We start from the raw sequence: 14551 nt of genomic DNA on the forward strand, positions 1-14551 counted from the left end.
ATCCAGATACCCCCCCAGACAGAAGAAATCCACTGGCTCCACTTTTCTCCAGTGGAAAGACATTTCTATCACCGTCAACATGAAGTATGCTGCCAGGATGCAGTAGTAAAACTCAGAAAGATTTCTGACTGGGCTCTCAAGCTCAGCAGCCTGGACAGAAGGACTGTCACCTCCATCCTGTATCCATTGCTGAGGCTCAGGCAGGCCTGCTGCCACCCACAGGCTGTTCGAGGGGAGTTCTTGCCACTCCAAAAAAGGTTTTATTTTAAAATTCCTTATACTGCAATTAAAAATAGAGTAATAATAGGCAGTATTTAAGCAATTAGCTTCCTTGCCCACAGTTTCATTCAGGGTCTCATAACTGTTTTCAGCTATTTTTAGCAGTGTAGAAGGTTTTTTTTTTTTTTTGATACAGAACCCTTATTTGTGAAAGAATCACATCATCAAAATTATTTCCATGGTTTTGAACATTTTTTTTAACTTGTTCGTTTTGTTTGTTTTTTTTTCTGCTGCACTCCAAGTATGAAAGAGTTTTGTCTTATTATATTTTCTGGTTCCCACATCAGATAATTAGATGAACTAGATTATCATTAAATATTTTCTTTATAATTGTGCCAACTACACTCTTTGATTATTCCTTTCTAATGCATTAAGGCATTTTTGCCCACAATACTCTATTATTCCAGAAAATTGTTTTGTTCATCAGAGTAAGACTCAAGAACTGGCCTTTTTTTAGCCTTTGATATTAAAAAGATACCATTTCAGATGCTGTAAGTATAAAGAGGAATTTGACTTTGTCCTTGCCTTTAAGTAGTTTATGGACAAATGAAGGAGGTGATAACAATTATAGATCTCTGTAATATAAGGCAAACTATGCATTTCACAAAAGGTATGTATGAATTGTTGTGGACAATCAGAATATGGCAATAATTTCTGTACAAAGTAGTTAATATTAGGCAGCCTTCTGGTGGAAATGGCATTTGATCTACTCCTTGGAGAGTCTTCATTTTTTTATAGATTAAAAAAATCAGGCTTCTAGAGGTTAAGTTTAATGACGGAATTCAGACTCAGTCTTGGAGTTCCCGTCATGGCGCAGTGGTTAACGAATCCGACTAGGAACCATGCGGTTGTGGGTTCGTTCCCTGGACTTGCTCAGTGGGTTAAGGATCCAACATTGCCATGAGCTGTGGTATAGTTGGCAGACGTGGCTCAGATCCAGCATTGCTGTGGCTGTGGTGTAGGCCAGCAGCTACAGCTCTGATTAGATCCCTAGCCTGGGAACCTCCATATGCCGAGGAAAGCGGCCCTAGAAATGGCAAAAAGACCAAAAAAAAAAAAAAAAAAAAAAAAAAAAAAGACTCGGTCTTATATTCTCACACCTATACTACTTCAAATATATTACTTTATGGACTTCCTGTGTGGCTCACAACAAATATATTACTTACTTTGTACTTTGGGAAGATTTTTTTTTTTTAGTTCTAATCTCCATTGACTGAAATGGGAAAGAGTTAAAGGATGATGGGATCAGAAAAATGCTTATTAGAATAGTAAGAGGTAATTAAGCTAAAAATGGAGTTAAACAGAAAGATGCTGAAGATATTACTAAGATTTGATAAAAGTCTGGTACTCTTGATCTTATGTAATATAATACTCTCCTTTAGGATTTTCTTTCTAGTTCTGAACAATTTGCCCTTTTTTCTAGCACTATGACCATGGAAGAACTGCTGACATCTCTGCAGAAAAAATGTGGAACTGAGTGTGAAGAAGCACATCGGCAACTAGTTTGTGCTCTCAATGGCTTAGCAGGCATCCACATCATTAAAGGTAGAAGGTGATTGCTTTGTTATCTCTGATTCTTCTAAATGCTTAACAGGAAAAGTTTGTTATAGTAGAGACCAAAGTCTCCCAAGAAAGACACTTTCACACAGTACTGATCATAATTTAAATAGGTTCAATTTAATGGAGAGCAGTTATACAGAACATTTCAGAAAGCTTCAAAGTTTACATATGCTTTCACCAAACAATTCCAATTTTAGAAGTTTTTTTAAGGGAAATTAGAATGTGAACAAAGATTAAGCTAAACATTATTGATTTTAGTCTGTAATAGTGAACAAATGAAACAACCAAATGCCTGGAAATAGTGGAATGGTTAAACTTTGACACATTCAAATGAATATTGGTCATTGATTTAGAAAGTAATATTGTTTGTAAATTCATTCTCTCGGCAAATATTAGAATGTCTGCTATGTGCTAGGTATGATCTGGGTACTAAAAATAGTACAGTTAAGTGTTCTCTGATCTTTTGGACCTAAAATTCTTAACAAAGGAAGACAGTTAATCAGATTGAATAGGATAAGAAAGAAACTATGTTTATTTGCTGCAATGTGATTGTCTATGTAGGAAAACTTCTGGAAGGAATATATGAGTTTTGTAAGATTGCATGAGACAAGGTGAATATATACAAGTTCATTTTATTCTTACATGCTAGGAATGAACAATAAGAAATTATAGCAGTACCATTCATAGTAATATCAAAAGTATTAAATACTTAGGCATCAACTTGAAAAAAAGACATACAAAGCTCGTACAAAAAATCACAAAAGCATTGAAAAGTATAGACATTGATGAGAAAAATTAAAAAACACCTAATTATATACCATGTTCATGGACCAGAATACTTAATATCAGTAAGATGTTCATTCATCCCAGATTGACAGCCAGAGTGAATGCAATCAGAATTTTCCAATCAAAAAGTTTAGCAGGCTGTTTTATAGAAGTTGACAAGTTGATTCTAAAATTCACCTAGAGGTGAATCCCATTGTGGCTCAGTGGATTAAGAACCCAACATTGTCTCTGTGAGTAGGCAGGTTTGCTCCCTAGCCTCGCTCAGTGGGGTAAGGATCCAGTGTTGCTGCAAGCTGAGGTATAGGTGACAGATGTGGTTTGGATCCAATGTTGCCATGGCTGTTGCATAGGCAGCAGCTGCAGCTCTGATTCAACTCCTAGCCGGGAATTTCCATATGCCACAGGTATGTCTGTAAAAAAAAAATCAATAAAATTCACCTAGAATAATGAAAACAAGTTTTGAAAAAAACAAAACAGTTGAAAGGTTTACACTGCTTGAATTAAAATTTATTTTAAAAGTACAGTAATCAAGACAGTGTAATACTGGCATAAAGATAGGCAAGTAGATCAATGGAACAGAATAGAGTTCAGCACTAGTCTTATTTATGTTCAGTTTACAAATCTGCAAAGACATTTTAGTGGAGAAAAGTTAGTGTTTTTTTAGGAAATGGCGCTGGAACAATTATCCATATTCAAAAAATTAAACTTCAACCTTGTACTATATAAAAAATTCAAAATAAAAGGATATTAAACTGAAATTAAAACTATAAAACTTCTAGGAGAAAACAAAGGGTAAAATTAAAATATTTGTTATTCGAGATTAAGCTAATATTTCTTAGATATGACACCAAAAGGAAAATTCATGAAAGAAAAAAAAAAAACTGATAAATTTGACTTCATCAAAATTAATGACCTCTTCTCTTTAAAAGGCATTCTCAAGAGAGTAAAAAAGATTGAATAGAGAAAATATTTGCAAATCACTATCTGAGAACAGACTTATATGCAGAATATAAAAAGAATTATTAAAAAACAATAAGGAGTTCCCATCATGGTGCAGTGGAAAGGAATCCAACTAGGAACCGTGAGGTTGCAGGTTCGATCCCTGGCCTTGCTCAGGGTTTGGTCCCTGGCCTTGCTCAGTAGGTTAAGGATCTGGCGTTGCCGTGAGCTGTGGTGTAGGTCACAGATGCAGCTTGGTTCTGGCATGGCTGTGGCTACAGCTCCGATTAGACCCCTAGCCTGGGAACCTCCATATGCCACAGGGGTGGCCCTAAAAAAAGACAACCTAATGAAAATAATTAAATTATTTGAACAGACTTCAATAAATATGTAGAGATAACAGAAAACACATGAAAAGATAGATATTCAGCATCATTAGTCATTAGGTATATGCATAATTTAAACAAGGATACCACTATGCTCTCATTGGAATGGCTTAAATTAATTAAACAAATCACATGCAGGTGAGGATGTGGAAACAACTGGGAGTTCTTCAGACACTCTGATAAGAACATAAAATCGTAGTTAGCTTTCTATTACTTCATTTACTTAATAGCTTCATTTCCATTATCTCAATGTACTTTTATAGTAAACTTGGAATTAATTCAGTGCTTCTACCTTTCATTCTTTGCAGAAATCATTCATTCTTTGCATGATGCTATTCTAGACTTTTTCATGATAGATAACTTTTCTGGCTATCTTAAGCATTAATTTTTTTTTAAATGTCAATAAATCACTAAGTGCTCTTTTCAACAACTTCAATTTACTATTACATTTGTAATGTAATAAGAGAGCATATAGTTTTGTAGCTTTTATACTTTAGTAACTCTTGAGAGTTCTCTTATAATAATGAGGAAATTGCCGATGTAAGTGTACCTTTTTATAAAGCTACTTTTTCTTTTTTTTTTGTCTTTTTGTCTTTTTGTCTTTTCTAGGGCCGCACCTTCAGCATATGGAGGTTCCCAGGTTAGGGGTCCAGTCGGAGCTGTAGCCTCCGGCCTATGCCACAGCCACAGCAACGCCAGATCCGAGCCGAGTCTGCAACCCACACCGCAGCTCACGGCAATGCCAGATCCTTAACCCACTGAGCAAGGCCAGGGACCAAACCCGCAACCTCGTGGTTCCTAGTTGGATTCATTAACCACTGCGCCATGACGGGAACTCCTATAAAGCTACTTTTAAACCTTTTAAATAGCTTTGGTTTAGATAATTTGACTTTAGTCTTTCTAAGACTGAGTTGAATATAGTCCTTGACATTATGTAAGTATTTCATAATGGTGAAATAAGTTACCATTTTAAGCACTTTGGTAATTTAAAATGTTCAAATGCATCCTTATTTCTACATTTCTCACAGTCTGTGTAGTTAGCTCATGGTGTTAGGGCTAGAAAGGCATTTCATGATAAATTCCAGTTCCTTCACCCTTTCCATAAAGACTACTAATCAATTAGTCTACTTGGGTACACAGTCATGGAGAAAATTTATAGTTTTTCTTATTTACCAGGTAGCAAGATCTTAAATAAATCACTTGCCCAGAAAAATATATGCTTTGGTAGAATACAAGGCAATGGTGGCCCTTCTTTGGTTGTTTGTTCTTCAGCATAACAAAACCAGAATTAGAAAGTCTCTTATTGTCCTGGATACTTGGGTAGAGTAGAAAGTCTCACAGAAGCTGAGTAGAAGAGCTGTAGACAATAGCTAAAAAGGTGAGGCTTCCTGTATGCTCTGGTTGTAGCCCTGTGACCTTGAGTATATTAATCGAGGTTTCTGGATTTGTTTCCTTATTAGTAAAATTAGACAATACCACATACTTCGCCTCTCTTGACTTATTACTCTTAATGTGAAGTGTAGACGCACAGTGAAAACTTTGTAGAAATATACAGAGAAAGAATGATGTTTTTGATTATAAGAATATAAAGTGATCTCAGATTTTTACTTTTCACTCTGTTCACAATGCAAATGTTATCATCAGTAACTAAGAGCAAATAATAAGAGCAAAAGACATATATTACATATTTCTGAAAAGTTGTTCAAAAATAGCACACACAGCTTTTTGAGCAAATGTTCCCTGTAGAACATCCCTAGGAAGTCCTCTGTTTAGCTATCAGTGTTTACGTGTTTGTATTAATAGTCACCATCGTCATCATTGCCATCTCAATTTGTAAGTGTGCCTGTGACTGTAGTATTCTAGGCGTCAGTCTAAAATCTAAAATGATCTGTGCTTTACAACCCATAGTGAAAGACTAAGTAAGGCAACTTTTAATAGAAAATATTTTTTAAAGCACTGCACTTTCCTTTTTTCAATCTGGAAATATTTAGGCAAAAACTGTAAAATTATGTATCATATATATTACTAGCTTCTCGCAACCTCATATTAATTGCAAGGAATATTTGTGATGATCACAGATTATAGATATGTGTCTTAGTCTTAAAAATACATGAATAATGCATATACTATTTTAAATGTTGTCAGGTCATTAAAATCTAGCCTCATAACTGAGAAATGATCATTTTTCTATAAACATTTTATATTATGCATAACACTTTCTGCTTTTTTTTTTGGTCTTTTTAAGGTCATACCTGTGGCATATGGAGGTTCCCAGGCTAGGGGTTGAGTCGCAGCTGTAGCTGCTGGCCTACACCATGGTCACAGCAACGCCAGATCCAAACCATGTCTGTGACCTATACCACAGCTCACCGCAACACCGGATCCTTAACCCACTGATCCAGGCCAGGGATCGAACCTGCATTGTCATGGATAACAGATTCGTTTCCACTGAGCCATCACAGGAACTCCACTTAGCACTTTCATATGTATTTTGTTTCATCCTCATAATTACCAATAATTGAGATATTACCATCCCTATGTTATGTGAGAAAATAAGTTCAGAAGGCTTAGTTGCTTTCTCAGGATTATAGCTAATTAAGTGACAGAATTTGCCTTAGATCTTTTTATTTCAAATCAAATATTTAATTTTTGTTACATTATATCTGCTTCTTTATCAAATAGGTGTTTGTATATTTCAGTATTATACTGTCTATGATAGGTTGAAACTCATCCTCAAACATTTGTAAAGTGAAGTAATATGTTACTTGCAGATGGTTACAATAATAAAAATAAATTTCTGATTTCCCATTTTGATTCTAAAACTACATTCCTCATTTTATTCTGTGTTAAGACTCAGAAGCTTAGACAGTATATGAATTTCTTGGCCTTTTTTTCTAGTCTCCTTTTCAGATTTGTTGTCTCTTTTACCCTGCTGCGAAGTTATGCATAAAATGGGAATTGGGAAAAAAGCTTATTTTTCTGATCATTTCCAAGCACTGTTGCACTCTCACAAGATCAGCATGTAGTGGGCTCCTGTGTGGCAAAATACCATCCTGTGGTGTAACAGGAGATGCATTTCTGATAGTTTCCAGTGCATCCCCACTGTAGTTATTTGTCTGTGGTTGGAAGCTATTGCTAATTGTTAAGAGAAATTCCTATTAGAAAGGCCATTACTACATGATATGTCTATTCTTCATTTAATTGTAATTATAAGCTTTATTGTGATGGACGAACTGCTTGAACTGCCTGTGGTTTCCATCGTTTAACTCGTAGTATGTTAAACAATACACATTTTTAAAATAACATTACCTATTTAACTTTGTAATCTATTTTTTTTTTTTTTTTTTTTGTCTTTTGTCTTTTCAGGGCCGTATCCACGACATATGGAGGTTCCCAGTCTAGAGGTCTGATCGGAGCTATAGCCACTGGCCTACACCAGAGCCACAGCAATACCAGATCCAAGCCACGTCTGCTACCTAAGCCACAGCTCACAGCAACGCTAGATCCTTAACCCACTGAGCAAGGCCAGGAATTGAACCCGCAACCTCATGGTTCCTAGTCAGATTCATTTCTGTTGTGCCACAATGGGAACTCCTAACTTCTGTAGTTTAAACTTTTGTAATACAGAAATGAAATAGTGAAAATTCGACTTCTAAAAGAAATCTAAAATTAGTATCAAATTCTAAAAGGATTTGTTTGTATTGTATGCAAACACACACATATATATAATATACAATGCCTATTCTAAGGTCTTCACTGATTATGGTATTAAAGACAGGATATTATTTCAATTTTGTACAGTATGTACATGGACTTTTTTTTTAGGTATAGAGATGTTGTAGGTTCAGCCTCCTGAGAGAGAAAGCTTTTCTCCTGATCACTTCATAATGCATTTTTCCTTTCTACACATGTTTTTTTTGAAGAAAATTATCTTGGCAATATCAAACCAGTATGGTTTGTTTACCTGGAAATATTAGTGCCATCAAGTGGCAGAGAATGGGTATTTCCAAATTTGGCTTAAACTTGTATAGGTTATTGAAATACGCATATTCTTGTGTCTTCCCCAGAAAACATGTCCTTTTTTATTAAGCATTTTTTTAAAAAAGGTATTATTGAATATAGTTCAGTTTGAACTGCTTTTATTATAGTCTAGTCATTGTACTTTCTTTAAAAGGTATAGTAATTATGAGAAGAGAGTTATAAAATAAATTGTTCTGCAGAAATGATGGTATAAATATTAATAGAATCCATATGTCTTTTCAAAAGCTTTACAGGAATCTTCAGAGCTAAAAAAAGAGAGCTCATTGTGTGAGGATGATTGAGTGTTACCCCTGCATTATCATACAACTTTATTATTGTGAAAATAATCTTCTCCTTTATTAAAGTGAATAGAAGTTGGACAGCTGTAACATACTGTGAAAATGTGTGGAAAGAAAGCTTCATGTTAGATAACTGGTACAACTAGATATGTGATATAAAAGCAAATGTTTTGCACAATAATATTAATGTACTTAATGCTGCTAAACTGTATGCTTTTAAAAATGGTTAAAATGGTAAATTTTTATGTATGTTTATCCACAGTAAAACATACATGTATATAAAGCCAGCTTTAACGAGAAAGAACCAACAACAAAAGTTACAAAGGTGCATATGTGGAAACCTCATTATTCTTATGAACTAAGTTCTAAATCCACAATATGAATAAAACAAGTTTAAAGTTTTTAAAAAATGCAAGTGTGTGTGATGATCAGGAAAAAAGCTTTTTTTTTTCTCAGCAGATGGAAACTAGAGCATATCTATACCTTTTTTTGTGTGTGTTACATGATTTTGCCATGGTTAGATTTCAGGGTTTTTTTGGTTTTTTGGGGGGTTTTTTTTGTCTTTTTGCCATTTTCTTGGGCCGCTCCCATGGCATATGGAGGTTCCCAGGCTAGGGGTCGAATCAGAGCTGTAGCCACCAGCCTGCGCCAGAGCCACAGCAACGCTGGATCCGAGCCGCATCGGCAACCTACACCACAGCTCACGGCAACGCCGGATCGTTAACCCACTGAGCAAGGCCAGGGATGGAACCCGCAACCTCATGGTTCCTAGTCAGATTCGTTAACCACTGCGCCATGACGGGAACTCCCAAATTTCAGTTTTAATTGTATATATAAATGACCAGTTTTGAGTTTTTCCCCAGGCAGCAAATAAGAGAGTTTCCATTATTTAAGCCAATAAAAATGTTTCATCTCTCCTTCATAAAATCTCGTCAAACTTTTTCTAAAAAACTGCTAATACATATTTTAGGCTTTGTGAGCTGTAACATCTGTGTGGCAGCTACTAAGCTCTTCTATTGTCATACAAAAGCAGCCGCAGATAGTACATAGTAAGTCAGCATGGCTGAGTTTCCAGTACAGCTTTATCGATGGACCCTGAAATTTAATTTCATGTAATTTTCACATTTCACAAAATTTATTCTTTTAATGTTTTTCAGCTTTTAAAAATCTAAACTATTTTCGGCTTCTGGACCTTATAAAAATGCAGAGTCCAAAAAGACCCATGGACCATAGTTTGCCAATCTGGGCTTTAATGGATACTTTTTGAATTACTTTATCTGAATGAGCTGCTAATTATGTATAAAAAGTACCCCATAAATTTCAGACTAATTATGATTTCTGTGACCACAAATAGAATTCCTATGTTTTTGAAATGTAGTTTTTTAACTGTAAATAATTCTGGCCTGATACCAACTAGAACAATATCTATCAGGAAGAGTGTTGAGAATTATATATAGGTTGTCATAGTGTTTTGAATGTTATTTATGAATGCACATAAGTATCCCAAATTTGTCCTGATTTCAAACATCCTAATGACTACTGCTTGGTAGTTATTTAATTAACTTCAGCAAGAAGAAAACCATTTAAGTTAAAAAAGTTAATCCAGAGTTTGTTTTACAATATAATTTTGAAACATTGTATATGATTGGTGTTCTATTCTGTGGAATTAACCACCCCCCCAAAAAAAATGTGCTATCATCAGCTTTTTCACTAAGGCAATCAAATATTAAATATCAAGTTAAATTCATTTTCTTAAAAAGTAAATTAGTGAGTTGTAATTATTGCTATAGTTCTACAGTAGATATTTTTAGATTATAGATGACTAGATGACATTGAGGGCTAAGTACATGATTTTCTTATGCTTTAAATATATTTTGATTATTCAGGTGAATATGCCTTGGCAGCAGAACTGTACAGAGAAGTGTTGCGTTCATCTGAGGAACACAAGGAAAAACTCAAAACTGATTCACTGCAAGTAAGTAAAAACCAAACAGTTTCAAAGTATTTGCTTTTTACAAAATAATTTTTCTGACTATTTAAGAGGACAAAGGGTAACAAATGGACTGAGTTATAATTACTGGGGATGAAGCTTGGAATTCAGGTTCTTTTGCTAAGTACCCAAGGTGATTTATATATACACAAAAGCTTGAGAATCACTAGTGTTGTGTCTGCTCAGGCGAGTATTGTCTACATGGCTGACTAGGTAAGTGTAACTTACATTAGAAAAGCAGCTCAAAATATTTGTATTTCAGAGTCCCAGGTGAGGCTTCTTTTTTACCATTCAGATTCTAGACCTTGGGACCTAATGATTACCTGTGCCTCAGCAGGTATTAGGAGGAGTGTATGGGGACGAGGGGAGAGGAGAGAAAATTAAATACAAGTCTACTTTTATTATGCGTGGATAAGGATTTCAGGTCTGGTCCTTAAGCAAATGTGTTACCTCATGAAAGAAGGAGGAAGTACATAGATATTGTGCTCCTGAATAAAGGGAACAAAAGTAGGGCAGGTAAGTCCAATATGCCTGAGTTCAAGAAGGAAGGGTAAGCTGTCAGCCTGGTTCTTGCCTTTGAGTCACAGTAACTCCACTTACTGACAAAGCATGGCCCACCAAATGTCTTGCTCTTTCCAGTCAGATTAGCTACTGTTCTGTTGGGATAAAATGTGTAAGGGGATGGAGAGAGATAAGTATCCCCCACCACCACCCCAGCCCATTCCACCACATTGTTCAGAAAGCAACAGAAGTCTTCTCCCACAAGTGCACACAGAGGAGAGGAGCTGAGTTTCTGCCATTTTATTATCTATGAAGGCGTGATAGAAAGACCTAAGACATTTGAGATAACTCTTCAAAACTTGACTCTACAAAGATCTGTACTGTGGCCTGTAATTCATGGCCAGAGTAACCCTTCATGGTCTCCAATCACTAGCGCCAAATCAGATCTTTCCCAATCATCCTTTAGCCCTTAGCTATCTTCCTAAATAAAGACTCAAATTAGGCAGACTCTATTTCACTCTATTTTTTCTCATAACCCTTGACTCCAAACAGAGCCTCAAACAGTGGGATGTCTGTCTTATATTTAATAAAGAGATTTAAGATGGCGTTTTCTTCTTTATTCTACACCATCTTCACCTCCCGTTCCTCCCCTTTTCAGTGCTTAAGTTCAAGAGATCCAGATCCAGATCCTGTTTTCTTAGGTATTTCATTATCCTTGTTTTTATCACAGTATAATTGATAGGCTCATCCAGATTCATCTCCTAGGAGAAGAGAAATCACGTCTATGCGGTCAGCCTTTCTGCTTTACTAGATTTACATGGCATACTCATATTTCCCCATAGAGACAAATGCATGTATAAGAGAAATTTATCTATATTACCTACTCTGTTAAATACATAGACATGTTTCATGAGACTATATTTTTATCTCAAAATTTGTGTCGTTATGAATTAACATAATTACCATGAAACTCAGCTGGTTTTCTCTGAGAAAGTTAATATTCAAATTGTTTTAAAGGAAAAGTATTTGGCGGTTCCATCTTCAGTGTGGAATTAGTGCTCTGTATGCCTTAGTAATAGTAGATTTTCCCTGTACAGTTCACTGCATTGGCTGTCATAACTGTTGCCTTTTGTGTGTTTGTAGAGGCTTCATGCTACACATAACTTGATGGAACTGTTGATGGCCAAGCACCCAGGGATACCTCCTACCCTGAGAGATGGCAGGCTTGAGGAAGAGGTAATTATTACTTTTTTCATTCAGTCTATAGAAGTTTTTTTAAGACTGCATGCTCCACCTAAATGATAGGTCCTGGGACATATGAAGGTAACCATGTTTTCTTGCACCTTTGATGTTCCAAACTGCTCTGGTGACTTTGGGTGGCAAAGAATACTGTGACTCCATACTCTTTTGTTTTTCCGATGATCTGCTTACAGCTATATGACAAGTGCTCATTGTAGATATAGCTCTTGGCTATTCAACAGCATAGGATATAAATAAACAGCAATTTAAAGGAGGTAATTGTTGATCTTGTGACAAAAGATGTAATAAAAATAAAAAGGTTTGTACTTTCTTCACATTTCTGCATCTTATTTAAGGCAATAAGTAAACTCAGATTTTCACTGGTATTTCTTATGTCCTCTCAAAGAGGTTCCCTCTGCAATGAATATTCCTTCTCATTGAGAAAGAGTGATATTATAAATTCTTATTAATATGCCTGTTATTCCAATTCCCCATGGATTTTTGCCTTATTAAAGATCTAAGAGAGATGGCAAACCTGAAAGCAAGAGTAGTGGTTATGTATGATATGTTGTTATATGTTGGAACCTATAAACAGAGCTTTTATTTGAATCAATAGGATAAACAATGATATTATATAATTATATACAGCCCATTCTTTTTTTTTTTTTTTTTTTGGTCTTTTTTAGGGCCGCACCTGGTATATAAGGTTCCCAGACTAGGGGTCTAATCAGAGCTGTTGCTGCCAGCCTATGCCACAGCTATGGCAACGCCGGATCCTTAACCCATTGAGCAAGGCCAGGGATCGAACCCACAACCTCATGGTTCCTAGTTGGATTCATTTCTGCCACGCCACGACAGGAACTCCAAGCCCATTCTTTTTTTTCTTTTTTTTTTTTTTTTTTTTTTGTCTTTTGTCTTTTGTCTTTTGTTGTTGTTGTTGTTGCTATTTCTTGGGCCACTCCCGCGGCATATGGAGGTTCCCAGGCTAGGGGTCCAATCGGAGCTGTAGCCACCGGCCTACGCCAGAGCCCCAGCAACGCGGGATCCGAGCCGCGTCTGCAACCTACACCACAGCTCACGGCAACGCCGGATCGTTAACCCACTGAGCAAGGGCAGGGACCGAACCCACAACCTCATGGTTCCTAGTCGGATTCGTTAACCACTGCGCCACAACGGGAATTCCTCCAAGCCCATTCTTAATGCTAGAGAGCAGTCTAAGTGTTGGAAATTTTCAAGTGAAATTTTATTCCCAAGCATCTAATCCTTATGTATATTCAGTCACTCTGTTTAAATGTCTTCAGTGACAAGAAGCTCTCTGGGAAGCAGTCCTAGTAGCAGACAGCACTAATGACCAATTAGTTATAGCTGGGATTTTAATAAAAATGGAAGGTTGAGACAGGAAGCGGGAAAGTGCATCATGAGGAGGAGGGTTCATACTATTGTAGATGTATTCCCAAGGAGACTTTATTACTTTGCCTAATGCTCATGGTATTTGAAGCCACAGTATTTCAAAGTGGATAAGATCCGAGAAATCTAATTCAACCCACCTCCTTTTGCAAATGAAGTAACTGAAGCCTAGAGAAGTGAAATGCCTAGTTGAAAGAGATGTATCTATTTGGTTGACCTAATGAAATTGCCATTATTGGTAAGTCAAAAATGGTTTAGTGTTGGCAATTTCATATGGCTCTACCCACTACTCACTGGAAGCATTGGAATTTCCAGCTTAGCAGTCTTTCCACTTTTCCTCCCACTATCCCATGTTGCCTCTGATCCCCTCTATTCATTCATAAAATAGTTCCAAAAGTTCAGTTAAGTATTTCAGTAAAATGGATGAAAGTGAAGAATTTTCCTAAGTTTCCTAATGGATTGTAACAATAAAATTTTTCAGTACTAGAGTTCCCATCATGGCTTAGTGGGTTAAGAACCCAATAGAGTATCCATGAGGATGCAGGTTTGATCCTTGGCCTTGCTCAGTGAGTTAAGAATTTGGTGTGACTGCAAGCTGCAACGTAATGGATGTAGCTCAGATACGGCATTGCTGTGGCTATGGAGTAGGCCGAAATCCAGGTGCAGCTCCAGTTCAGCCCCTAGCCCAGGAATTTCCAAATGCTGTAGTGTGGCCCAAAAAAGAAAAAAAAAAAATCATTACTTCTAATACTTGCAAATAATATGATGCTTTTGGTCTTGAAAAGTTGAAAAGGAAACAAATTTTAAATCCTTGTTATATTAATCTTCTAGGGCTGCCGTAACAAAAATACCACAGACCAGGTGGCTTAAAGAACATAAATTTTATTTATCACACTCATGGTGATCTGGAAGAATTATTATTGTTAAAATTCCCATGCTACCAAAGCAAAATCCAGGTTCAGTGCAATCCCTGTCAAAATCCCCAATAGTATTTTTCACGGAAATAGAAAAAGCAATCCAAAAATTTGTGTGAAACCAGAAAAGACCATGAATAACCAAAGCAATCTTGAGAAAGAAGAACAAAAGTACAAGCATCATGCCCTGGTTTAAAACCATATTGTAAAACTATAGCAGTTAAAACAGTA

General features: G+C 36.2%; 1 protein-coding gene across 6 annotated transcripts in view; it reads left to right on the top strand.

Moving 5' to 3' along the window:
- Window positions 1–14551, top strand: part of SHPRH (SNF2 histone linker PHD RING helicase) — an 84530-nt gene that overhangs the window by 29362 nt on the left and 40617 nt on the right. For all 6 annotated transcript variants that reach the window (XM_021087080.1, XM_021087086.1, XM_013992509.2 and 3 more), the window contains 4 exons: window positions 1–257; window positions 1703–1824; window positions 10156–10244; window positions 11904–11996. In XM_021087080.1, coding sequence (XP_020942739.1) covers window positions 1–257; window positions 1703–1824; window positions 10156–10244; window positions 11904–11996 — 561 coding nt within the window. The remainder of the gene's footprint in view (window positions 258–1702; window positions 1825–10155; window positions 10245–11903; window positions 11997–14551) is intronic.

Source organism: Sus scrofa, chromosome 1 (genome assembly GCF_000003025.6).
Source record: "Sus scrofa isolate TJ Tabasco breed Duroc chromosome 1, Sscrofa11.1, whole genome shotgun sequence".
Classification (NCBI taxonomy): domain Eukaryota; kingdom Metazoa; phylum Chordata; class Mammalia; order Artiodactyla; family Suidae; genus Sus; species Sus scrofa.